We start from the raw sequence: 26,305 nt of genomic DNA, 5'->3' as shown, positions 1-26,305 counted from the left end.
CATCTCGAAAACGGGGATTGAGACCGGGAGCCCCGCCTGGGACAACCCGATCAGATCGTCTCGGCCCCCGGGAAGCGCTCGACGCGGGCCATCGTTCCCGTTGGTGCTGAGTGAATGCCACCAGCGCTATTATTACTGCCCTCGAAAGATCTCTCAACCCCGGGTTTTAATCCCGAATCTGCCTGCTGCGTGTGCTTGGGCGAGTCTTCCTGTCCCTCGCGTGCCCTTACCCTAAAATGGGGATGAAGTACTTGTTCTCCTTGATCACGACAGGGGTCCGTAACACGCGAGTGCGGCGGAGTGGCACCCTGTGAGGGGCACGTGAGCCGCGAGAGATCCGAGCGCGGGCAGGGGTCTGCCTCTCTCGGGCGTGGGCGCCCGCTCTCGGGATCTGGTGCCCTGGGGTCCTCCGTCTCTTAGCAGAGAGGGGTTTCTCCTGGAGGCCAGGGGTCCGCGGGGGACCCGGGCAGGCTCCGTTCACCTAACAGGCGTGGCTTGCCGCCGGCGTCCATTTGCGGATGGAGAACGGTGATCGTCGTCACGTGGGGTCCCGGCCAACGGTGGCCCGTCCATCTCCGCGTCAAGACGGAACCTCCTCGCCGTCGGATTTAAGGCACGCCGTCACCTACCTACCCCCGCTCCTCTCCCGTGACAGCCCAGCCTGCCCACTCTGTTCTTCTAACGCCAACCTACTCAGCCTGCCTACTGCACTGTTGACCAGTTGTTCACTTCCTCCCTCCTGCCTGGAACTCCTTCGCCCTTAACACAGTCGTAGCATGTACTGAGTGCTTTCTGGGTGCCGATCACTGTTTTAAGCACTGGGAAAGGGTACACAGAGGGGGATTACTGTCCCTGTCCCTCGGGGGGGCTTTCGAGATGAGAATAAAACACGGGGGAGAGGGGACTGGAAACAGACACGTCAGGAGTGACCAAACAAAACACTACAACAGCATAAAACGATCCCTGGGCCTCGACCCGCCGAGACCACGGCGGGAGCAGGGCCCTCGGTGACGGGAGGGAAGGCGGAGGATACGGGTGGCTTTGCGCAGCCCGACGCATCGCCGCTCTCCCCCTCTAGAAAGCCGTACTAAAATCGTGTCCCCTCCAAGAAGCCTTCCCCGATGAACCTCTCATCTTCCCGCTCTCCTCTCCCTCTCCTCTGCGTCACCTACCGCACCCGCCGCTACCCCGGGCCTCAGCTCGCGTCTCGCAGTTCAGTGGCGGGAGGGAGCCGAGGCTCGCCCGCCCGCGGCGTGATACCCCGGCGCTGCTTCACGAACGCGCCAGACTCCGAACCCTCACTGAAGCCGTGCCCTCGGGGCGCTCACGAGAAGGCTGCTTTGGAGTCCAGACGATTTCCAAAATTGGAGGAAATGGGGTTTACACTTAACACCGCCCCTCCTCGCCCAGGCCTGGACCGTAACCGCTCCTCCGCTGCTTGCCCGGCGGAAACTCTCACGGTGTGACGCCGTCACTTGCGGTGCGGGCGAGAAACGACATGCCCGGGCAGAGCGGCAGGTCGCTCTGCCCGCCCCCGACCTCTTACAATGCCGGCCGGATGGCTAGCTTTAACACACACCGACGCGAGTCGCGCAACCCGGCCGGGGCCTCGTGCCGAGACTGCAGGTCCCTCTCGCCTTCTCACCCGCCGCCTCAGAAGACGGTCCAGGCCCACGGAGAGGGAAGCCGGTCCCCGTTCCGGCCTGGACCTCGGGCGGGTCGTCATCGGCCCCGGGGACGCCTCTTAGAGCTCCCTTGGGGGGGGGGGGGGTCCCGCGGCCGAATCTGGAGAATAAACAGCCAGAGCCGGGTGGGCGGGGCGGGGGGGGGGGGGGGGGCTAATGACTTTGTTGCGGTATTTTTATTTTTCTCTAGAAAACAAAAAGACCGACGGGAATTTACACGACAGACCATCGGCGGCCGGCAGCGGGGCTAGGGGTGTTTGAGGGGTGTCGAATGAACAAAGTGCAGTTCGGCTCCCGTCCGGCCGTCCACGGGGCTCGTGCCCTCCCGCTCACCCGCACGGCTCCTCGTGGCCAGGCCGGACGCCTGTGGCGGGCTGATGCTGTGCCGGTCATTTTGTCTGTCTGTCTCTGTCTCAGGCCCGGGGGGAGCCGGCCACACCCCCAGGAGATCCGCCAGTCACAATGAAAGGGTTTAACAGAAGTACGATACTTGATGCAGTTCCTGGGCTCGGCGCCCAGGTTATCTATTTAAAAAAACCCTTGTCGTTGGGGGGGAGGAACCCACCCGGAGGGGCGTGCGAGTCACCGCGGCGATGACAGCAGGGATCTCTAGGCAACCGGAGAGTCCCCGGGCGGGGGAGGTCCCGGTCCCCGACGCGGGAGTTCGGCTCAAGGTCTCCTCGGTTTGACCCCGGCGGAGGGGACGCCCTGGATGCCGTCTTCACGGTCACCCGGCGCCCGCGCGTCTGGGCCCGAATCCCGTCTTCGAGCTATCCCCCCCTCCGGGGTCAGGCACGTGGCTGCAATCCGCAGAACGCTCAGCTCGGCGATACCAAGCTTCCCCCGGAGGAGCCCGCGCGCTGAAGACGGAAGCTCGGTCTTCCGCATCCGTGCCGACGACCGTCACCGACCGGGGCCTCCCCGGCCGGGGACCGGGGTGCCGGAAGGCCCCGGGTTCACGGCACCAGCAGCCCGACGCCCGGGCACCGGACTGGGCCCGGGCCCGAGGCCTGCGTGTGACCAGCACGCTGGCCAAGGGCGGAGCCCAAGCGGGGAAGAACCAGCCGTATGTGGCGAAACGAGAGATACATTCGAGAAGGGGCGAAGAGAGGAACAGACAGCGGTGGCCCGTCCCGCCCCCCCCCCCCCCCCAACCAGATTGTTTTCTGAGGAACCCCACGGGGCTCCGTAAGGCGCCGCGGGCCCCCTCTGACTTTCCGGACGCCCCCTCCCTCCCCCCGAGGTGTCGGTTCGGAGAATGATAGAACGGTATGGCCTCGGCTCCCAGGGGAGAGGGGACGGCCCCCGCTCTCTCGCTGGGTCCCCTCTAGCGGGGCAACAGTAATAGGTTAATAGGTTTCGCGGGCTGGCTGGCGGGACGGATTCTGACGTGAGGCGTTAGCGGGAAGGAAACCAAGTTCAGGGCAGGCTTGGGACAGCCAAAACGTAGCAGGGTTGAGAGAGGGGGCTAAAATCCTTAAAATTCCAACACCTTTGCCCCCAGTCGAAAAGGGAAGCCTGGTTTTGGGGGGTGAGGGGTAGAAGAGGCGGAACGTACAGGGGGCCGGGTCCCGCTGGCCCCGATCCTCCGCGGCGGAGGCAGCCCGCCCCGAGGCCCATCCCGGGCAGGGCTCCGGCCGGCTCTCCCGCCGCCGCGGGGACAGGCACTGCCCAATCGCCCACCTGCGTCTGCCCCTCCTCACTCGGGCCGAGCAAGGACGGCTGGAGGTTAAAGTGCAAACCGCTCCTGTCGCAGCGTGACGCCCTGGGTTCGGCTCGTGGGGGGGGGGGTGGGGAGGGGGAGAGACGAGGCAGGTTGGGGGGCGGGGGCGGCGGGGAGAGTGGACACCGCCACTGCTTCCGTCAGCTGCCAGGTGGAGGAGGAGAGGTCGCCCTTCCAGAGAAAGGAAGCCCTCTGTCCGGGGCCTTCTGGGCATCTCTCCTCCTCCTCCTCCACCCCTCCCTCCCCGCCCCCCGCCCCCCAGTCCAGGCCCCGGAGAGGCTCCCCTCCAGGCAGGAGCCTACACTCCCGCGAGCCAACGTGGGGAGATCCCAGCCCGTCAGGAAGGACGCCCGACGGGAGAAGCTGGTGTGGTTGACCCCGGACGGCGGAGACCAGAGTGGATCCGGGAGGCAGGGATTTGGGGAAGGGGCACGCGCGAGAAATACACGGGACTCGCCTTCCAAGAGAAGGGCTGGATGACGGGTCGCCTCGGGCGGAGGGCGGCCCGCAGGAAGCGGCGGCGCTCCCACGGGGGCCGGAGTGTCGGAGCGGCGCGGCGGAGGGGAGCGAGTCCCGGGGAGGGCGCTAGGGCGTGTAGGCGGGCGGGGGCTGGAACTGGTTGATGACCTCGTATTCGGCCGGGTAGGGCTCGTTCTCCTCCATCTCGGACAGCAGCTCCAGGGCCTGCTCCTCCTCCTCCGTGGGATAATGGCGCAGGAGGTTGGCCGCCGTGGCCAGGATGGAGGCCCCGCCCGCCCCCGCCACGAGGTAGAAGCTGACGGCGAAGGTGACGTAGACCTGGGAGCCGTGGTACTTCTTGTGCTGCTGCTGCAGGGCCAGGATCAGCTCGGAGGCCCAGTAACAGAAGCCGATCACCGTAGCGCACTGCAGGACTGCCAGGGGGACAGACACCCGGGGAACGGAGGAAGGAGGGAACGTCAAGCGCCATCCCGAAGCCTCCCCGAGGGCCATTTTCAGCTAACCCCGGGGGACCCGAGGGCGGTGCCCCCCGGGGATGAGCGGCGGGGGGCGGCGGCTTCGGGCCTGGAATTCCGACACCGGCAACCTCCAGAGCGGGCGGAGGCAGGCCGGGAGGCGAGGAGGCGGGAGAACGGGCTCCGGTCCTCACCGGGATACCGGGCACCGCCATGGCAACGAATCCTCCCGCCCCGGAAACTCCGCTCTGGGGGAGGGGAGGCAGCGGCACCCCACCGTAAGCACGGTGTTGTGGACGGGGCCTGGGAGTCAGGAGGTCCCGGGTTCTAATCCCGGCTCCGCCACCTGTCTGTTGTGTGACCTTGGGCAAGTCGCTTCACTCCTCTGGGCCACGGTTACCTCATCTGTAAAATGGGGATTTAGACTACGAGCCCCACATGGGACAGGGACTGGGTCCAACTCGATTTGCTTTTATCCACCCCGGTGCTTAGCACAGTGCCTGGAACATAGTAAGTGCTTAGCAGATACCATCGTGATCAATCGCTAAGGAAGGGTGTGCTAGGTGCCGAGTGCGATTCGCGGAGGAACTCGTTACAGGCGGGTAGGCGAAACCCCTCACGGGATGGTCGCTCTCCCTCCAAACAGCGGGGCTTCCCCAGTGGAAACGTCATCGGCCTAGAACCCCAGGAAGCCCAGGATTCATGGCCTGACTTCAAATACACCAAATTAGTTTGGTTCCAAAAACAGAAAAGGAAAAATGGAAGGAAAAATCTACAGAAGATCCCAAACCACTCCAACTCCCATCTAGATATTTCAATCTCTACCAAGCAAGGGGTTATTAGGAGCCTCATGGGATTATTCAGAGGAAGGTGGAAAAGCTCCGGAAACTGACACACAGCAAGGTTCAGTGCTGGGCACCCGGCAGAGAAAGTCAGAAAAGCATCGCCCGGGCACGCGGGAAGTAGAGACCCTTTACCCTCGGAGGTCCGGACCACCCTGGGAGGTTCTACTTACCTTTGCTCCCATTTATTTCCCTTAAGACCCCCTAGCTCCGTCTCCAAAAGAGGGCCGAGCGTACCCGTTTCCGGAGCACACGGCCCGACGACTGGCTTTCGGCCTCCCGGCCTCCCCGGCCCGAGTTACCTGTCAGGATGTGGGCAAAGGCGTAGCGGCGGGTGATCTTTAGGGCTGGGTGCTTGGGCCCGAAGACATCCAGGAGGAAGGCGGAGAGGCTGCACAGGATCCCCAGGAAGCAGAAGGCAGCGATGACCCGCAGGAGCAGCACCGTCTGGGGGTTCATGCAGAAATCTGTGGGCGGGAGAAAGCTGCTTGAGAGCCGGACCCCCGAGACTCACCCCACCCTCTGAGCAAGACGACTCAGACGGAGTCGGCCGGGCAGATATCCGGGACCTTGCCTCGCACGCAGCATAATCACCAACGGCATTTACTGAGCTCCTACTGGGCCCCGACCCCGGTGCCGGGCGCCTGCTGGGTGCCGGCGTGGCCTGGTGGCAAGAGCCCGGCCCTGGGACCCTGCCTCTTTCCTCACGGGTGATCTTGGGCAAGCCGCTTCGCTTCTCCCTGTCCCACATGGGGCTCACAGTCTCAGCAGATGAGGAAACCGAAGCACAGAGAAATGACCGGCAAAAATGGAACTGCTGCATTATAGGAACACCGACTGAATTCTATAAGACAGAGATCAGAATCGGGATTTGGATTTTAGGGGCTTTACCTGATTTCTGCCCGGCTTATTATCAATCGATCGATCGAGCGTACTTTTTGAGCGCTTACTGCAGGCAGAACACTGTTGTACGTTCTTGGAAGCGTACGATATTCCCTGCCCACAACAAGCTTGTAGACTGGAAGGGGAGACAGACACGAATGTAAAAACGTCGACCGTCACAGCCATCCTTGGAACGAGAGCGGCCATCCCGTGAGGGGTTTCGCCTACCCGCCCGTAACGAGTTCCTCCCTGAACTGCGTTCGGCGCCTAGCAGACCCTTCCTTAACAATTAATGAGGACGGCATTTGTTAAGCGCCTTCTACGTTCCGGGCACTGTGCTGAGCACTGGGGTGGATAAAAGCAAATCGAGTTGGACCCGGTCCCGGGTCCCACGTCGGGCTCATCTCCGCATTGTACAAATGAGGTAACTGAAGTTGGTGAGGGAGTTGGTAGGAAATGGAAGGAGAAACTACACCTCCCGGTCGGCAGAGGGGCAGATGTTCTGTGTTTCTCAGCAGCCACCTGGGCTAGCTGGGAGGAGTTCGGTCCACCCACCTCTCGGGTGGAGCCCAGTCTTTATAAAGAGGCTGCCCAAACAGAGACAGCCCTTCTGCCTGCCCTCTGACCCCGCTAGAAAAACATCCCGGGGACTTTGCTCGGTGTCTGGCCCGGGGAACGGGGTGAGTCACAGCTCATGACTAACCCTTCCCACAGAGATCGATTAAGGGGCTACCAGGCGGGCCTTCTTCTTCTCTGCTTTTATCTTTTCTAGGAGGTTCCTTAGCTCTGGATTTCCTCTCGCATTCTTTTCTATTGCGTCTTCGCTTGAAACGCGTCGCGGTGGCCGTGTTTCTGCTCGGGAAAATCCTCTCCGCCCCGCTCCCTCAAGGCCGGTGCGGAGGTAGATCCCGGCCCGGTCCCAGCCGGCCGCCTCATCTCCCTTGTTCTTTCTGGACGCCCCCTCTTCGGAGGAGGGCGGCTCCTGATTCTCTGCACTTCCACAGGGACGGCCCAGGCCCAGAAATCCGAGTCCCGTAGCCCGATACCGACCACATCCCCTCGACTGTTATTTTTCTCCCTAACTTTTCCTTAGCCTCCCCTCCGCCCCAGTGGACTTACAAAGCCAGGCTAACTGGAGAAGCACCACGGCCTAGCGGACAGAGCATGGGGCTGGAAGTTAGAGGATCTGGGTTCTAGTTCCCGCTCCGAGTTGCCTGCCGTGTGCCTGTGGGCAAGTCACTTTACCTCAGTGACCTCACCTGTGAAACGGGGATGAAATATCTATTCTCCCCCACTTAGAAGATGAACCCCACGTGGGACAAGGACTGTGTCTCATCTGCTTATCTTGCCTCTACCCCAGAGATTAGTACGATGCTTTGCACAAAGTAGTTGCTTAACAAATACAATAATAATAATAATAATCCTGCCTAGTCTTTGGCCCCGAGAAGCAACGGGAGGAGGCCGTTGTTAGACTGAGAGAAGATCGATTGGTAAAACGGAGCGGGAGAGACGCAGGGTTCCTGTTTTTCCTTCCTCGCTCTGACCCTTCGGTTCAGATCCCCCGTCCACCCAGGAAAAATGTGAAGTACGCCAAGAGGCCGACGATCATTTCTGCAATACCGCAGACAGCAAGGCGGAGTTTCAATCGATGGGGTCTGTCCTTACATAATCAAAAGGCTCTGGCAATTGCAAAGACGAGTCAAATGATTCAAGGAAACGTTTCCTCCTGAGGGAAGTCTGCCCGGGGCTGAGCTAGCATGAAGTGATGAGGAACGAGGCCAGCTGACTTTTGCTACAGCAGAGAGTTCCTAAAAAAAAACTGGTCCAGCCTGCATGGCTTCCCAGTGAGCCTAGGCAGAGCGCTTTAGAGGCAACGAGCAACCTGAGCCTCTGCCCTCTTGGGCGTCAGGTCAACCTGACGGGGGGTGACGTGGCCTAGTGGAAAGAGCACGGGGCTGGGAGTCAAGAGACCCCCCCCCTTCTAGGCCCAGCTGTTCCGCCGGCCTGCTAGGTGACCTCGGTGAGTCCCTTCACCGCTCAGGGCCTCAGTTTCCTCGTCCGTCAGCTCTCTAGAGCGCTTTCTAGAGTGACTTGCCCAAGGCCATTCAGCAGACAAGTGGCAGCGCCAGGATTAGAACCCATGACCTTCTGAAAGGGGAAAGTACCTACCAACCGTCTTGCATCAGACTCGCCCTAGCACTCAAGTAGTGCTCTGCATGCAGTCGACGCTCAAAAAAATACCCCGGATTCGTTGACCGGGAGACGTGGGACGGACTGAATCCAATCTGATAACCTGGCATCTTCGCCAGCGTTTAGCACAGAGCAAGCGGCTAAATTAACGCCATCATCCCCATCATCATCATCATCATTATTTAGGACGTCCTGTCAGTTCTTCCTCTCTCCACCTCTTGGACCATCAGCCTGGTCCAAGCCCCCTCACACCACCTGTGAGCCTGGATTCCTTTAACATCCTTATTCAGGCTGCCTCTCTGCTTTGAGTGTCTCCCCTCTTCAGTCAACCAATCAGCGGTAGTTACTGAGCCCTTACCGTGTGCCCAGCACTGTGCTAAATGCAGTCTTCACTATACCTGGTTCCACACTTCCTCTTTGTAAAAAGCTGCTGGAATACATCACTCCTCACTTCGGAGCCTCTATTCTTCATGCCGAGGGCAAAACTCTCGGTGGGGGCAGGGCATCTATCTGTTTATTGTCATACTGTCCTCGCCCAAGCGCTCAGTACAGTCCTCTGAACACAGTAAGCACGTGGTAAATATGACTGAATGAACGCCCGAGCGTTGGTGGCTGCCGCCGCCGGGGTATTCCCTCTTTCTTCACTTTAACTCTTCTTCTACATTCTAGTTCGCAATCTTCACTCCTGTCAAGGTAACCTCCTCCTAACTGCACCTCACTCTCAACGCTTTACACTAGTCCCTTCGGCCGTCACCTCCCGGCGGGCAAGTAACTTGTCTTATCGACCCCGATGTACTGTGCTCTTCCTAGCGGTTACCACTGAGCTCTCTGCACACGGTAAGAGCTCAATAAATACCACCGATTGATTGATTGAACGCTCCTGCTCTTGCTTTCCCACTGCCTGGAGCTCTTCCGATCATCCAGATCACTCTCAAAGGAAACTCACCTCCTCCTCGAGGCCTGCCTGGGTTGATGGCCGCCTTCCTGCCGAGGTGACCCCATCTGTGACCTGTAGTACTCACGGGTACGTCTGTCTAGATAATTGCTCCTACGCTCTGACCCGCCGTACGGTCGGCAATGACGTTCCAGCGTTTCCTACATTAGACTGCCTCAAGGCCAGGGACCGGGTCTTGGATATCTGAGGCATATTCCCAACCACCCAGTTCAGGGCTCAGCACACAGCTGTGAGGAAACTGAGGCAGAGCACACACCACCAATCAAATGTAGTGTTAGTTACCTATCCCCTGCTCTGATCCCATTACACGCCAACGACTAACCGAAGGTACAGAAGATTTCTCTCTCCTCCCCTCCCTTCGCCTCCCTTCCTCCCCCTTCCGCTTTGTCTCAGACCCACTCCAGGCAAGATGAAATCCAACTTCCCATCTGAAGCCAAAGAAGCCAGAGTCAGACCGACTCTTCCCCCGTCTCCTTCCCCATCTTCCCCGATCTCTTTATCGCTATATTGTACCGCCCTGCGCGCAGTAAGCACTCAATAAACATCTTGGGTTCTAATCCCAGCTCCGCCACTCGCCTGCCGCGTGACCTCGGGCAAGTCACTTCACTTCTCTGGGCCTCAGTTACCTCACGTGTAAAACGGGGACTGAGAGCGGGAGCCCCACATGGGACGGGGTCTGCGTCCGACCTGATTTGCTTGTACGCGCCCCACGGCTCAGTACAGTGCCTGGCACAAAGTAAGAGCTTAACGAACACCACAATCGTTATTAATCCCTTTCTCACAAGCTCACAACCTTGGCATCATTCTCATCTCTCATTCAAACCGCATAATCGGGAACGAAACCCTGCCAGTTCACAGGAGCTTTAGAATCTGTTCCTTCCTCTTCATCCACGCTGATCCAAGCTCTTGTATCCCCGCCCTGATCACTACATCAGCCTTCCTGCTGACCTCTCCGCCTCCTGCCTCTCCCCTCTCCGGTGCACACTCCCCTCAGCCAGGATCATTTTTCTGAAAAACCGTTCAGTCGACGACTCGCCGATCCCCTACTACGGCCCGATCCACACTCTCTGCTCCTCTACGTCCACCTCTTCGCTATACGTATCTCGATCTTGTCTATCCCACCTGCCCTCCTCCTCCACCTCCGACAGTCCAAAACCCTTCTCAAACCACATCTCCAAGGGGCGTTCCCCGACTGCGCCCTTATCTACATTAACGTCTGTCTTCCCCTCTAGACTGTAAGCTCGCGGTGGGCAGGGAATGTGTCTGTTGTATTATTATAGTGCACTCGCCCAAGGGTTTAGTTCAGTGCTCCGCACACGGTAAGCGCTCCATAAATACTGACGACTGACCGACTTATTTCTCCTACCTGCCCTGGTGGTGTATCCTTTTAGCCCTTTGGTACTCATCCCAACCCCCAGTGCTTATGAACACATCCTTTTGCCCTATTTACCCAATCCACAATGTATTTTAATGTCCGTCTCCCGTTGTGACCGTAAGCTCCTTGTGGGCTGGGATCGCATCATCTACCATCTCCATTGTATTTTCCCAAGCGTCTGTACAGTGCTCTGCACACGGTGAGCGCTTAATAAATAGCACCGATCGACTGATTCCTGTTACCTGGCCTTTCTGCAGGCCTTTTATTTCAGGGTCCCAAAGTGCTTTACCATTTAACCCAAACATCAAGCATTTCTGTCCACTCAAGTTATCTGTCACTTTTTTAAATGGAAAATAGAGAAAAATTTGTCCACCAGAGTGTGAAATTTCCTCAGACTGCCATACAAGGCAGCCTGGACAAAAGGCAGGACACTTTGAAGAGGCTGAGCCACTATAAAAGAAATCAGGTTGTGGATGAGTATTTTAGCAATCAAAATATAAGATCTCTCTCTTTCCCTCTCTCCCTAACCCTAAACCTCCACTTTCCGTAGAGTGACACTCCAGTCGTTGGGCCTGTCGTTTGCTTTCGGTCGTCAGAACCATCAGTCGCCGCCTTGCCCGGGGAAGGGCTGGGGCCGGGAAGATTTACCGTGGCTAGAAAACGATTTTCTCGGCCTCGAAGGCCTAGGATCCCGCAGGCCCGCCTGAGACTGCAAATGCCTAGAGAGCCTGGTTAAGGTCTTTTAATACGGTCCGCTCAAACCCAGTACTTTATAACCTCCTAGTCAGTGGCCCGGTTAGTCAATCTCTGGCGATCTGGGATCCAATAAAGGGCGAGGGGCCTACCGACGCAGGGTCAGAACTGCCCTCGTGAAGTCAACACAGACCTTCTGATGAGGTTCACCCTGAAGCCTGTGATCTTCCACACGGGGAGGCCTCAATGGTTAGACAGTTAAAACCACTTAATGGGGGCAGGGACCGGGTCTACTTATTCGGTCGAACTCTCCCTGGCCCCCTCAGTATCACGCTCTGCACGCGCAGAGTACGCATCGCTGAACACCACTGACGTACGGATGTGTACACGTACCCATTTTTGGAAAGTGAGCGACGGGTAACAAACAGGGTTCTAAACCCAGCTCCGCCACTCGTCTGCCGGGGGAGCTCGGGCCAGTCAAGCCCCGCTCTCCCTCAGCCCACCCCCAGCCGGTCACCGGGTGACCGCGGGCAGGCTGAGGGTCCGGCGCTGGGGAGCGTCCCCGGGCGGGAGCTGGATGCCAGGCTTCCACCCGGAGGGGGCTCCCGATATAAGAGTGGGGAGGCGGATGCCCGAGGAGGCGTCAGAAACAACAGGAGGAGGAGCGGCGTGGCCGAATGGGAGTCAGAGAGACCCCGAGTCCGCGGGTTCTAATCCCGGCTCTGCCACCTGTCTGCTCTGTGACCTCGGGCGAGTCACTTCACCGGGTCTCAGCTGCCTCATCTGTACAGTGAAGATTAAAACCGAGAGCCCCATGTAGGAAAAGGACTGGGTCCAACCTAACCACCTTTTTTCTACCCCAGCACTTAGCACGGTGTCTGACACGTAGTAAGCATTTAGCAGATACCATAAAAAAAAAGGCACTCAAACTTCTCTGTGCCAAAGCTACCTCATCAGTAAAGGAGATTCGCTAGGCTGTGAGCCCTCCATGAGACAGGGACTGTGTCCAACCTCATTCACTCAATCGTATTTACTGAGTGCTTACTGTGCGCAGAGCACTGTACTAAGCGCCGGGAAGATACAGTTCAGCAATAAGGACAGACAATCCTTGCCCACACCGGGCTTATACTTTCCAAGTGCTTAGTACAGTGCTCTGCACACAGTGAGCGCTCAATAAACACGATTGAATCGAGGAATGAATAGAAGGGGGGAGACAGACATCAAAACAAGTAAACAGGCGTCAACATGAATAAATGGAATTACAGATACGTACGCATATACACAAGGGCTGTGGGGAGGGGAGAGGGGGGTAGAGCGAAGGGAGCGAATGGGGGGAGACGTGGAGGGGAGTGGGAGGTGAAGAGAAGGGGGGCTTGGTCTGGGATGGCCTCCTGGAGGAAGTGAGCCTTCAGTAGGGCTCTGAAGGGGGGAAGTGTGATTGTTCGGTGGATTTGAGGAGGGAGGGCTTTCCGGGCCAGAGGTTGGATGTGGGCCAGGGGTCGACGGCGGGACAGGCGAGAAAGAGGAGCAGTGAGGAGGATAGCGGCAGAGGAGCGGAGTGTGCGGGCTGGGATGTAGAAGGAGAGGAAGAGAGGTGAGATAAGAAAGGGCCGACGTGACGGAGAGCTCTGAAGCCAAGAGTGAGGAGTTTTTGTTTGATACGCAGGTGGATGGGGAATCGCTGGAGATTTTTGAGGAGGGGGGTGACATGCCCAGAACGTTTCTGTAGAAAGATAAGCCGGGCAGCAGAGGGAAGTATGGACTTGAGCGGGGAGAGACAGGAGGTTGGGAGATCAGAGAGGAGGCTGATGCAGTCGGAATAGGATGAGTGTACTAACATGGTAGCGGCTTGGACGGAGAGGAAAGGGCCGATCTTGGCGACGTGGAGGTGAGACCGGCAGGCTTTGGTGTCAGACTGGATGTGTGGGGTGAACGAAAGAGCGGAGTCAAGGATGACCCCAAGGTTGCGGGCCTGTGAGACGGGAAGGATGACTGCGCCGTCCACGGTGACGGCAAAGTCAGGGAGAGGACAGGGCTTGGGAGGGAAGATGAGGAGCTCTGTCTTGGACATGTGAGGGAGGACATCCAAGCAGAGATGTCCTGGATCATCTTGTAACTTGCCCAGGGCTTAGTACAGTGTCTGGCACATAGTAAGAGCTTAACCAATGCCACTAAAAACCAAACAACCTCCCCGCACCGCCCCCGCAACGAAACCCAAGATTTATCCAGGTAATCCAGTGCTTAGGACAGTGCCTGGCACAGAGTAAGTGCTTAACAAATACCATTATTATTATTATTATTATTTGTTAAGGAAGGGCTGGCCGGGGTGGCATGACCTCCAAAGGAAGGGGAACAGTCAGGGAAGGCAGCCCGGAGGAGCTTCCCCTACCTGTCACAGATTTTCATGCCACCTCCCCGTCTAGACTGAAAGCGCATCATGGGCAGGAAGCATATCTGCTGATTTTGCTGTACTGTTCTCTTCTCAGTGCTTACTACAGTGCTCTGCACATACTGAACACTCAATATCACTAAATCCTGTCTCGTCAACCTTCGCAAGGCTAAAATCCACCCTCTCCTCTCCAAACTGCTATCACGTTACCCTATCCTGCCTTGATTATTCCATCAGCCTCCTTCCTGACCTCCCTGCCTCCTGTCTCTCCCCGCTCCAGTCCACAATTCACTCTGCTGCCTGGATCATCTCTCTGCGGCAACGTCCGGTCCACGCCTCCGCATTCCTCAAGAACCTCCGGTTGCTGCCCATCCACCTCCGCATCACACAGAAACCCCTTACCGTCACCTTTAAAGCAGTCAATCACCTTTTCTGCTCCTACCTCACCTCACTACTCTCCTACTGCAACCCGGCCCGCACACTTCGTTCCTCTAACGTCAACCTCCTCACAGTTCCTCAATCTCATCTATCTCGCCACCGATCTCTCACCCACGTCCTGCCGTTGGCCTGGAACGCCCTCCCTCCTCATATCCGACAGACAATTACCCTCCCCCTCTTCAAAGCCTTATTGAAGGTACGTCTCCTCCAAGAGGCCTTCCCTGACTACGCCCTCTATTCCTTTTTTCCCACTCCCTTCTGCATCGCCCTGATTTGCTCCCTTTATTCGCCACACCCCACTCCGGCCTCACGGCGCTCATGTACCTATCCACAATTTATTTATATTGTCCGTCTCCCCCGTGGAACGTAAGCCTTTTGTGGACAGGGAATGCGTCTGCTGTATCGTTGGACTGTACTCTCTCAAGCATTTAGTACAGTGCTCTGCACGTAGGAAGCGCTCAGATACAATCGACTGTAGGCGGCAAGCTCCTTGATGGCAGGGATCGTGTCTCCCAACTCCATTATAATTACGGCATTTGTTAGGCGCTTACTACGTGCCGAGCACCGTTCTGAGCGCTGAATTCTAAGCATTAGAGTGTACTGCCCCCCAAGCATTTAATCCAGTGCTTGGCACACTCCATAAATACCACTGACGGTGAACCGCTTTACCAGGCAGATCAACGGCGGCCTCAAAAATTAGGCACCGGTTGGTTCTGGTGTTCCACCGAGTCAGCCCTGCCGGTTCGACTCCAGGAGCCTGAGTCTCTTCCGGATCCGTGGCCCAGTGGACGGGGACACCTGCCCGGGGGGTCAGAGGGAGCTGGGTTCTAATCCCAGCTCTGCCATTCGTCCGCTGCGTGACCCCGGGCGAGTCACTTCGCTTCTCGGGGCCTCAGTTACCTCAGCTGTAAAGCGGGGATTAAGACTGTGAGCTCCACGTGGGACCGGGACCGCCGTGTCCGACCCCATTTGCTTGTATCCAGCCCGGCGCTCAGTAGAGTACCCGACACATAGTGAACGCTCAACGATGCCACAGTTATTACTGTCATCATCCCTGTTGAACTAAACCGGAGGCACTGCGGTAACCGGCCACCGTAGCCCAGTGAGATCAAGCCAAGCTCCGCGGAGAGCTCATTTCCTCCAACGAGCGGGGCCAGGCCCATCTGGTCCTGGGCCGCCCGCCGAGGGAGAGGAAGGGAGGGAGGCCTGAACCAAGGTGCTTCCGGGACGCGGTTCCTGGGAAAGGCACAAAAGCACTCACTCCGGAGCCGAGAAACCGGCAGCCCTTTCGGTCTGGCCGCTCTTCTAGATTCCGAGGGAAACCCACCTCGGCACCGAAGGCGGAGCCACGCTTCTCTCTGAGGAAGCCGGGCAGGGGCGGGGACCGTGGCCACGGCTTATGGCGGCCCACTCACCCAAGGGGCCCACAGCCCGCACGCCTTGAGGGACAGGGGGACGGGAAGGAGAAGAGTGTCACAAACTCTTCCCCTCCCTTGCTTTACTCAGACCCAGAGCTAAAATTATTTGGGGGGGTCAGTCTCTTGGAGAAGGGAGACTTCGCGTCGAGACTCGGGGTTCCTTCTTGGGCTCCCTCACCGGTTTCCTCGGCCGCGGTGGGTAAATCCCCGAACCGCTTCACGCCCCGGTTTCCCTCTCTGGCGAATCCTCTCCGCCTCCCCCTCCTGTGAGGACGATACCTGCGTAGTGCACCTGTCTCCTTGCAAAGGTAGACGGTCTCTAGAGGGAGCGTGGTTCATTTGGAGAGCACAACCGAGGCCGTCTCCCGCGGCCCGGCAGGGAGGTTTGCGGCCCGGGAGCGCGAGGAAGGCTCCGGGTCGAGGTGACCGGTGAGTCAGGAGCCCGGACCGGTCGGGAGGGCCCCGGCTCTCCCTGCCTCACGCCCCAGTGCTCCAACCTTGGCCTGACTCAGACAGGCATACCACGGGCATTCCGCAGACAAGATGGTGTTTATCTCCACTTCCTCCCGGCTCTCTTCCTCTTTTGGCCCAAACCCCAGAGTACGCGGCGACCCGTCTCTGACGGCACTGGATCTCTCTCACCGCTAGCACACATCCCCCCCCCCCAACCCCAATCATCCCTCTAGACCGTGAGCTCGTCGCGGGCATGGAACGTGCCTGTTCTTTGTCGTGCTGCACTCTCCCAAGCGCTTCGAACAGTGCTCTGCACACGGCGAGTGCTCAATAAACACGAACGAATGAACCTTCCGGGTCGCACGGCCACCGAGCCGGACCCAGAGCAGAGTCATCGACCGCCCATAGATCCGGACAGCCCCCAGAGACGACGTGAAGCGGGCCGCGTCCGGAAAGGCCGGAAGAAGATTTCGACAGCTGCCGGAAACACGGAACCCCACTTGTTCCGCACCACGGCTCGGCGGCTTCTCTGGGCCGAGCTCTCTGCCGGTTGTGGAGGGGCCGTGGAGGGGGGGGTTAGGGGGCGAGGAGGGAAGGAGGGGGAGGGGAGAGAGGGTGCCCGGGGCTTCCACAGAAAGCTGACGCCTCTGTTTCCGGCAGGGTGGGAGAGGGCGCCGTGCCCGACCGGGGCGGTCGGCCGGCCCCGGAGCGCCGGCCCCCGGCCCCCGGCCGGGAAGAGAGCAACGCGGCCGTCGCGGCGGCCACGTCAGGGTCTGGTGAGCCGTCTGCGGCCTCCTCCCCCCGCTCTTCCTGCCCGCGCCCCGGGCCGTCCCTCCCCCACTGTGGGGTCTCGGCTCTCCCTCCCCACCGCGCTCGTCAAATGATGCCCTCGGAGCCGTGTGCCTGACCGCAGAAGGCACCTCTCCTCCCTCCTCGCCCCCGCCCACTTCCTTCCTTCCTCCCCGCCTCTCGCCTCCACCAGATCGTCACCTCCTGGCCCCGGGGCCAGTTGGCCCGGGGTGCTCGGTGGCAAGCGGGGAGGAAATGGGGTTCTGAGACGATTTCAAGCCACCCCCCCGCCCCGAAACCTCCCTGTCGCTCTCTCTCAGGGCCCGAATCTGTCCGGCCTGCGGGGACGGCTGGGCCCAGGGGCCGTTTCACGGTAGAAAAAATGAATGACGTCAGTCCCAAGTTCAGAAGTCGGTCCGTTTTTTTCCTCCAGTAGGTGAAAATCACTCTCAGCGGTCGGCAGGCCAGGGATGGGGCCTTAATATTCCTGGCCTAATTCCAGGACTCGGACCGCACGGGGGCCCGGACCGCGCTGTCACCATGGTAACCAGCGAGCCACAGGGACCCGGGCCCTCTCTCCCTCCACGGCGGGACCCTCGGGACGGCGACCGCCCTCGAGGTCGGCCCGCGCTGCCCCGGGAAGGCTCTGGCCGGGGAAGCGGCAACGCCGAACTCGGGGCAGGCCGCCGCCGCGACTGCCACCCGGCAGAATTCTCGGAATTCCGAAGTCTCAACCGCAAACACGGCATTTCCTTGCTCTTCTCTGAGGGAGACGGCAATTCCTGCCGCAGAACGCTATCTACCAGTCAGTCGATCGGTCGGCGTTCGGAGCCCTGACCTAATCGCTCGGGAGAGTCCGACGCGAGAGAGTTGGTAGACGCGTTCCCCGCCCCCGAGGCCCTCACAGTCTAGAGGGGAAGTCGGACATCAATATAAATAAATTGCGAGTACGTACAGAAGCGCCGCGGGGCCGAGGGTGGGTGGCAAGTGCTCAGAGGGTCCGGATCCAGGTGGAAGGGCATCGCACTAGGCTACGCCGGCTGGCGGCAGGGCCACCAGGGCCGCTGGACCAACTGGTTCCTGGCGAACGGGCCCGGGGCAGAGCGGAGGATATCACGCGTGCTGCCCGGCTGCCGCCGGACGGACTCCGGTGCCCCATCCAGCTGCTCGGTCAGCGGTGGCCGCCGCCCGTCCTTCGAGGAGACGGCTGAAAAAGGAGAGCCGCTTCACGAGACACTCTAGGAAGCCCGTGTGAGTGCCAAGATCCGGACTCTCCTCTCCCAGCAGTCCTCGTCAGGCTCATTCCCGGCCTCATCTACCCCTTCCCAGCGTCTCCAAGCATCGGGCGTTCTCTCCCGTCTCACTCCGGGGCAAATTCCCCCACGCTGGGATCTGTTGCCACCACCGGTGCCAGCGGGCCCCGAGGGGCAGCCCCGCCGTCACCGTCCCCGAGCCTGGCCGCCCGAGCCCTCCCCGGCGGCCCCCAGCCTCGCCAACGGCACCGGCCTCCCGCTCTTCTTTTCCACCAACTCCTCTGTCTTCGATTCGGGCCTCCTCTCTACACCTGCGAGCAGCTAGTATTGGATTCCACGTAGGGTGGCTGCTTCATACGAGCAACAAACACTGAAAAGACACACCCTGGCCTTTCGCTTGAATGCCTCCGAGAGAAGGACGATCCCGGCTCACTAAGCGTGGGGGCCTTACACCAGTCCCTCGGGGCCGACGGCGCGGCCGTGTCCGCAGCCGGGAACGGCCATCATCCTGGCCCCGTTAAGGTTCCGGGGAACCCGGGATCTAGGGTGAAGGGAACGGTTTGGGGAAGGAGCTTTTCTCTGGGAGGGGCCTCTGGGGTAGATTGGGGCTGACTTACAATTCTCTAGAGCTCCACTGATCCGCTGCTACGCTGTTCTGAGGAGACAGATGCCTTGGGAAGACCCCAGATGAAGAGCTTTAGTTGAGATGAAAAATGGACTTTTGTTAACAGATGGCGAACTCGGTCAGGCTGAATCTCAACGAACCACCTTCCCGCAGGACCTCTCCCCACCCTCCTTAACTCTAGTCTTCGTTTTTTATACGACACCCGTTAAGTGCTTACCTTATGCCAGGCACCGTACTAAGCACCGGGGTAGACAAAAGCCTAATTAGGTTGGACACGCACGGGGCTCGCAGTCTTAATCCCCACGTTATCGATGAGGTGACTGAGGCACAGAGGAGTTAAGGGACTAGCCCAAGGTCATACAGCAGACGGGTGGCGGGGCCGGGATTAGAACCGACGACCCACTGACTCGCGGGCCTCTGCTTCTCCAGCATAACCGACTGGCAGCGTCTGTGCCAGCTCCGCTCACCGGGCTCTCTGGCATGACCCCATTCCCAACGACCACGGAGGCGGAAGGGCCGGGGCGGCGCGGGGTCAGCGGGCCAACCTGAAAAGCCAGGCTGAAGCCGGTGGTGAATCAGTCAGTGTTTTGGTTCTTGACGCTAAACTGGGAGGTGCAACAGCCAAACTCTTCCTCTGGCTCCACCCCAGAACCAGCCACACCTCTCCTCCGTCTTCGTTTCAGGAGGCTGGGAATTCGACTGAACGCGTCCCTGGACAACTACCCCTCGGGGACAAATTTCCCGCCCAGACTCCCTGAGGCTCAAAGGAGCCCTATGAAGAGAAAAGTCCCCAGACGATCTTTAAGATCCTAGAAGCGGCCATTCCTTGACAGTTCAGAGGCGCTATTTTCTTTAAAGCGGGATCGGAAATTCTGAAACTTCACTCCTCCCTCTGGCAAGTTCCAGCTAGGAAGCCATTCCGGAACCCAGAACCCCCTGGAGCTCTATTGGGGGGGGGGGGCAACATCAGGCCCTGGGTGGGCTCTGTGGAGCTCTGGGGGGAAATCTGGAGCAGAGGCGGGTATCGGAGGGACCGGTTGGGTGCTTTATTGTCCTTCGCCTTGGTCCCTGCCCCAGGGCTACTCGGTGAACCTCGATCTCGTCTATCTCGCTGCCGACCCCTCGCCCGTATCTTCTCTCTAACCTGGAACCTCTTGAACGAGTTGTCTACGCCCACTCCTCTTCTCCCGCTCCTCGACCCCCTCCAAACTGGCTTCCGTCCCCTTCGCTCCACGGAAACCGCCTCCTCAAAGGTTACAGATGAGGCAGCGTGGCGTAGCGGATTGGGGAGTCGGCAGGTCGCGGGTTCTAATCCCGCCTCCGCCACCCGTCTGCCGTGTGATCTCGGGCAAGTCACTCCGCTCCTCTGGGTCTCCGTTACCGCCTCTGTAAAATGGGGATTGAGACCGTGAGCCCCTCGTGGGACGGGGGCCGTGTCCAACCCGATTGGCTTGCATCCACCCCGGCGCTTAAGCAGAGTGCTCGGCACAGACTAGAGGCTTAACAAACACCATTATTATTATCATCATCATCATCTCCTTGCCAAATCCAACGGCCTCTACTCCATCCCGATCCTCCTCGGCCTCTCGGCTGCCTTCGACACCGCCGACCGACCCTTTCACCTGGAAACGCTATCCAACCTCGGCTCGCTGACACTGTCCTCTGCTGGTTCTCCAAACGGCATCTGTTAAATGCTTTGCCACGTGCCAGGCACTGAACTAACCGCTGGGGTAGATACAGGATAATCAGCTTGGACCCAGTCCAGGTCCCACAGGGGGGTTCAGAGTCTTAACCCCCATTTTACAGATGAGGTGACCGCGGCACAGAAGAGTCAAGTAGCTTGCCCAAGGTCAGACAGCAGACAAGTGGCGGCGCCGGGATCGGAACCCAGGTCCTTCGACTCCCAGGCCCCTGCCCTACCCACTGGGCCACGCCGCTTCAGAAGAAGAACCGGGTCCCCCATGGGGCTCACGGTTTAAGGAGGAAGGAGAACAGGCGTTGAATCACCATTTTACAGAGAGGGAAACTGAGGCACGGAGAAGGTCACAGAGCAAACAACTGGCTGTGTCCCAGGCCTGGGCTCACTCCGCTAGGCCACGCCGCTCCTATCTCTCCGGCCAGCTCGTTCTCAGTCTCTTTCGCGGGCTCCTCCTCTGTCTCCCACCCCGAAACTGTCCCCTCCCATTCTCCATCTACATCCACTCCCACCCTTGGGGGCGCTCAGGCGCTCACAGGGCCTCAACGGCTACCTCTCCGTGGATGACGCCCAAATCTCCATCTCCAGCCCCGATCGCTCTCCCTCTCTGCAGTCTCGCATTTCCTCCTGCTTTCGAGACAACTCTACTTGCATATCACCTCCTCAAACCGAAAACGTCGAACACGGAACTCCTTATCTTCCCACTCAAACCCTGCCCTTCCCTGACTTTCCCATCGCCGAAGACTGCACCACCACCTTTCGGGTCTCCCGAGGCCACAACCTTGACAATATCCTTTACTCCTCTCCCGTCCTCTAGACCGGGAGCCCGTTGTTGGGTGGGGATTGTCTCTGTGTGTTGCCGGACTGTCCAGTGCTCTGCACACAGTAAGCGCTCAATAAATACGATCGAATGCGTGAATCTGACCCACCTAGTCAATCGATCACCAAATCCTGTGGGGGTTCAGCCTCCACAACATCGCTAAAATCCATCCTTTCCTCTCCATCCAAACCGTTACCACCTTCATCCGAGCATTTATCCTCACCCGCCTTGACGGCTCCGTCGGCCTCCCCGTTGACCTCCCAGCCTCCTGTGTCGCTCCCCATGACGGTCCATACTTCACTCTGCTGCCCGGATCGTTCTTCTACAAAAACGTTCAGTCCGCGTTTCCCCGCTCCTCAAGGACCTCCGGTGGTGGCCGATCCACCGAGGCGGGTCACCGGAACTCCTTACCATCGGCTTTAAAGCACTCAATCCGCTCTGCCCTCACCTCGCTACGCTCCTACAACAACCCAACCCGCACACTTTGCTCCTCTAGCGCTAACCTTCTCACTGCGTCTCAATCTTGCCTCTCTTGCCCTCGACCCCCAGCCGCTGTCCCGCCTCCGGCCTGGAGGGCCTTCCCTTGACAGATAGAGAATAACGGATGATTACTTTCCTCCCCTTCAGAGCCTTACCGAAGGCTCACCTCCGCCAAGAAGCCTTCCCAGACTAAGCCCCACTTTTCCTCATCTCCCACTCCCCTCTGCGTCGCCCTGCTCCTCCCCCCGCCCCTCCCCGGCCCCACAGCACTTAGGTACACCGCCGTAATTCTATTTATCTGGATTGACGCCCGCCTCCCCGACTCTAGACTGTAAGCCCGTGGTGGGCTGGGAATGTGACTGTTTACTGCTGTACTGAACTCTCCCAAGTGCTTAGTACAGTGCTCTGCACACAGTAAGCGCTCCGTAAATACAACCGAATGAATGAATGCCAGGCACCGAACTAAACGCTGGCGTAGATTCAACCTAGTCAGGTTGGACGCAGTCCACGTCCCACGTGGGGCTCGCGGTCTCGATCCCCATTTTACAGATGAGGCAACCGGGGCACAGAGAAATGGAGTGACTTGTTCCAAGACACATGGCAGATGAGGGGCAGAGGCGGGATTAGAACCCGGGTCCTCGTGATTCCCGGGCCCGTGCTCGATCCTCTAGGCCGCGCTGCTCCTTGCGGGGGCGGGGAACGTGTCTACCAACCCCGCTGCGCCCTCCCCAGCACGCGTTACAGTGTTCTGCACGGAGTGATCGCTCAAGAAATACCACCGGTGGATCGATCGACTGGGTTCGTTTCGGGGTTCGCCCCAGTAGGGAGCGCAGCGGCGCGCTTGGTAAAAACCCAGCGTAGTCCGAGTGAACAAACAACAGTCAAATGCTCTCAGCGGCCGGAGGCGCTCCGTCCCCCAGTCGGCCCCCTCTCGGGCCGCCTCTCCTCCCGCAAATCCCCCCCCTCCCCCCCCCCCGTCCCGGAGGACCGAAGAGCCGCTGCCCGCGTCTCACCTTTGAGCAGCTCCGGGTCTACGTATCCCAGCACGTCGGCCACTCCCAGCTCCTGGCGGGAGCAGGTGCCCCCGTGGATGTGCAGCCAGGCGGGCTCGGCCAGGGCGGTGCAGAGGGCCGTGATGGACAGCGCTCCCGGCAGGGCCGACGCCAGGCTGCGCTCGGGCTGCTTGGGCAGGGCGCCGCCTCCCTGGCCTCTCCGTCGGCGCCCGCCGGGCAGCCCCGCTCCCCCCGGGGCGTACATGCCGGACGGTCGCTCGTCCGGGAGCCCGCGGCGGGGACGGAGGGTCGACGGGGCTGGGTCCTAGCCGCCCGCCGCGGCCGTCGCCCACGACCGGGAGCCGGCTCCGGGTGGAGAGAACGGAGGAAGCTGTCCGGGTCCGGAGCGGCACGGCCTTCCCGGGTCCGTCGGGAGGAAGAGGGGCCGGCCGTGCCCAAGGCGGCCTGGGGAGCCGGGAAGAATAAAAATAATGGCGCTGGTCGGCGCTTACGGGGCCGAACGCCGTACTAGGCGCTAGGGGACCCACACGGAGCGGTGGATGGAGCGGGGGCCCAGGAGTCAGAGGGTCACGGATTCTAATCCCGGCTCTGCCATCCGTCTGCTGGGCGACCCCGGGCAGGTCACTTCGCTTCTCCGGGCCTCAGTTACCTTATCTGCAAACTGGGGATTTAGACCCAGCCCCGTGTGTGGGACGGGGGTTGTGTCCAACCCGGTTTCCTTGTATCCACCCCCGTGCTTAGTACGGGGCCCGGCACGCTCTGAGTGCCCAACAAATACCACGATTATTATTAATATCAATACAAGGCAATCGGGCTCATTCTGAGGAGGAGGGAGAACTGGGACCGAATCCCCAAATTAGAGACAAAGAAACCTGAGGCACAGAGCATAATAATAATAATGATGATGATGGTATTTAAGTGCTGATTATGTGCCAAGCACCGGGGTAGTAGATGGAAGGTAATGAGGTCGTCCCACGTGGGGCTCACGCTCCTAATCCCCATTTTCCAGATGAGGTAACTGAGGCCCAGAGAAGCGAAGCGACTGGCCCAAGGTCACACGGCAGACGAGTGGCGGAGCCGGGTTTAGAACCCCCCGTCCTCCGACTCCCGAGCCCGGGCTCCTGCCGCTGAGCCACGAGGCTTCCCAGAGAAGCCGAGTGACTTTGCCAAGGTGGCAGAGCAGGCAGGCGGCAGAGAGCCAGGACCGGAATCGAGGTCCTCTGGCTCCCCGGCCCGCGTTGGTCGCCCTACGGCACGCCGCCGTCAAGGAACGCAGCCCGCGTAGAAATCCGTCACCCCAACAGGTCGTGCTGGCAGAAGATATCAACAGGGCCGAGAAGGGCTCGAACAGACTGATCAGGGAGGGGGTTTAAACGCAGGGTCCGGAGGGAGAGCTGGGGAGGAGGGAGAGAGAAGAGCGTCGGAAGGCGGGGCTGCTGCCGTGGAGCCCAGCGACCGGGGGGCCGGCTGGGGCAGGGTGGAAACTAGGCATGAGGCAGGGCCTTTCTCGCCACCGGGGGATGCCGCCAATCGACTGTACTTATCGGGCGCTTCCTGCGCGCTAAGCAGCGTACCGAGCCCTCAGGAAGTACGATACCACAGAGTCGGTAGAGACGTCCTCTGCCCACTAGGAACTCTCAGTTAAAAGAGGAAGACAGCCACGAAAATCAATTCCCCATCTGCACATAAGTGCCGTGGGGCTGAGGGTGGAATGATTATCAAGTGCCTAAAGGGTGCCCATTCAAGCGCAAGGGCGATGGGGGTGGGAGAGGGGAGCCGGGGAAACGAGGGCTTGGTTGGGGAAGGCCTCTCGGAGGAGATGTGATTTTAATGAGGCTTTGAAGGTGAGGAGCGTCTGGGGGGTAGGAGGCGGGAGGGAGGTTCCAGGCTAGAGGCAGGATGCGGTGACGGGTCAGAGGGGAGGCGGACGAGCTCGAGGTTCAGTCCGAAAGCTGGCACTAGAGGAGCAGAGGGAGCACGAGTACGATTAAAAAAAAAACCAGCAAGTGGTCGGGGGCCCTTAACGGAGACGGCGGCTCCAGTTGGGCAAAGCGGGGGAAGTCAGGAGCCGGAGCGGGGGGAGGGAGAGCACCGAAGACGAAGGCCGGATTGGCGGTACGGGGCGGGATTCGGTCTACAGAGGGGCAGAGGGGAAACGGGGAGGCTGGGCACTGGGCGCGTAAGCGGGGCAAGGGGAGACGCCGGGTGCTACGGGGGAAGAGAGGACTAAGCGCCTGTGTGCTTGTGTCTATGTGGGGGGGAGAAGGAGAATGAGTGGGCGCGGTGGGGGAAGGGGAGAGACCAGGCGTTACGGGGGAGGAGAGGGCCGCGGAGCTAGACGTTTATGTGTGGGTGGATGCGTGTATGGTGGTGGCGGGGTGGGGGGGGAGGAGGAGAGTGACAGGGCAGAGTCCGGGCAGGGGAGAGGCCGGGAATTACGGAGGAGGAGACGGACAGGAAGCTATTTGTTTATGTTTGTGTGTGTGTGTGTGTGTGTGTGTGTGTATGGGGGTGGTGGGGAGGTGGCTGGGGGAGGGAGGAGGAGAGGGTCAGGGTGCAGTGGGGGAAGGAAAGGGGCCAGGTAGTATGTTATGGGGGGAAAGGGGAATATTGGGGGAAGGAGGAGGAGAGGGCCAGGGTGCTGTCGGGGAAGGAGAGAGGCCCCACATGATGTGGACAGGACAGGGAGCTGTGGGTTTCTGACTCTGTGTGTGTGTGTGTTTGTGTGTAGGGGGGGCTACTGGGAGGAGGAGGAGGAGGAGGGTGACAGGGCGCAGTGCGGGGGGGGGGGGCAGGGAGGGACGGGCCGCTGGGGGGAGGGGGGCACTGGCGGGGCTACAGACGGCGACAGATGGGGCAGGGGGACCGGGCTAGCTATCGATCCTATATAAACACACACATACAGATACACACATACGTATACACGCACACACACATGTACACACATGTACACCCGCACACACATACATGCACACACGTATACACACCACATCAACATCTATACACATACACACATGTGTACACATACACACACATATACACATACGTACACATGCATCTGTACACGCGCACACACGTGTACAGACACATACATACACATGTGTGTACACACAAACATACATGTACATCTATACACACACATACACATACAAACATCTACATCTATACACATACACACACACATCTACATCTATACACATACATCTACACATACGTACACATACACAGCATAGATCTACACACATACATCTACACATACGTACACATACATACACACACAGACATATAACCCCCCCGGCCGCCCCCCCTCAGCGAGAGCGCTCCGTCCGTATACGCCTGCGTTGGGCGTTGGAGGTCGGTGGCGGCCCTGGGCGGGGGGGAGGGGAGGGCGGCGTCTTAGGGCTGGTCGCTTCTCACCGGTGGAGGTGTGGGGGTTGCGGCGCGGTCCGGTCCGGTCCGGTCCGATCCGGTCCGGTCCGGTCCGGTCCTGTCCTCCGAGCGCCCCGCTCTCCCGAGCCCGGGCCCCGCTTCCGCCTTCCTCCCCGCGAAGCCTGCGGCCGCCGGCCGAGAGAGAGAGGGGGGAGGGGGGACGGACGGGGAGGGGGGACGGGCGGGCGGCGCGCGCGGGGGCTCCTGGGACTTGGAGTTCCG

General features: G+C 59.7%; 1 protein-coding gene across 1 annotated transcript; it reads right to left on the bottom strand.

Annotated features, from left to right (window-relative positions):
- Window positions 1-1,842: 1,842 nt before the first annotated feature.
- TMEM127 (transmembrane protein 127) lies at window positions 1,843-26,233 on the bottom strand. Its single transcript, XM_029073746.1, has 4 exons — window positions 26,072-26,233; window positions 22,655-23,098; window positions 5,488-5,652; window positions 1,843-4,301 (listed from the first exon to the last, which is right to left on the bottom strand). Exons 2-4 carry the CDS (start codon window positions 22,896-22,898, stop codon window positions 3,994-3,996), a joined length of 717 nt encoding a protein of 238 aa, XP_028929579.1. The 5' UTR covers window positions 22,899-23,098; window positions 26,072-26,233; the 3' UTR covers window positions 1,843-3,993.
- Between the last annotated feature and the right edge of the window lie 72 nt (window positions 26,234-26,305).

The sequence above is a fragment of the Ornithorhynchus anatinus genome, chromosome 10 (assembly GCF_004115215.2).
Source record: "Ornithorhynchus anatinus isolate Pmale09 chromosome 10, mOrnAna1.pri.v4, whole genome shotgun sequence".
Classification (NCBI taxonomy): domain Eukaryota; kingdom Metazoa; phylum Chordata; class Mammalia; order Monotremata; family Ornithorhynchidae; genus Ornithorhynchus; species Ornithorhynchus anatinus.
Note: the sequence above shows the minus strand (reverse complement) of the source record. Positions and strands in the feature narration are given on the sequence as shown.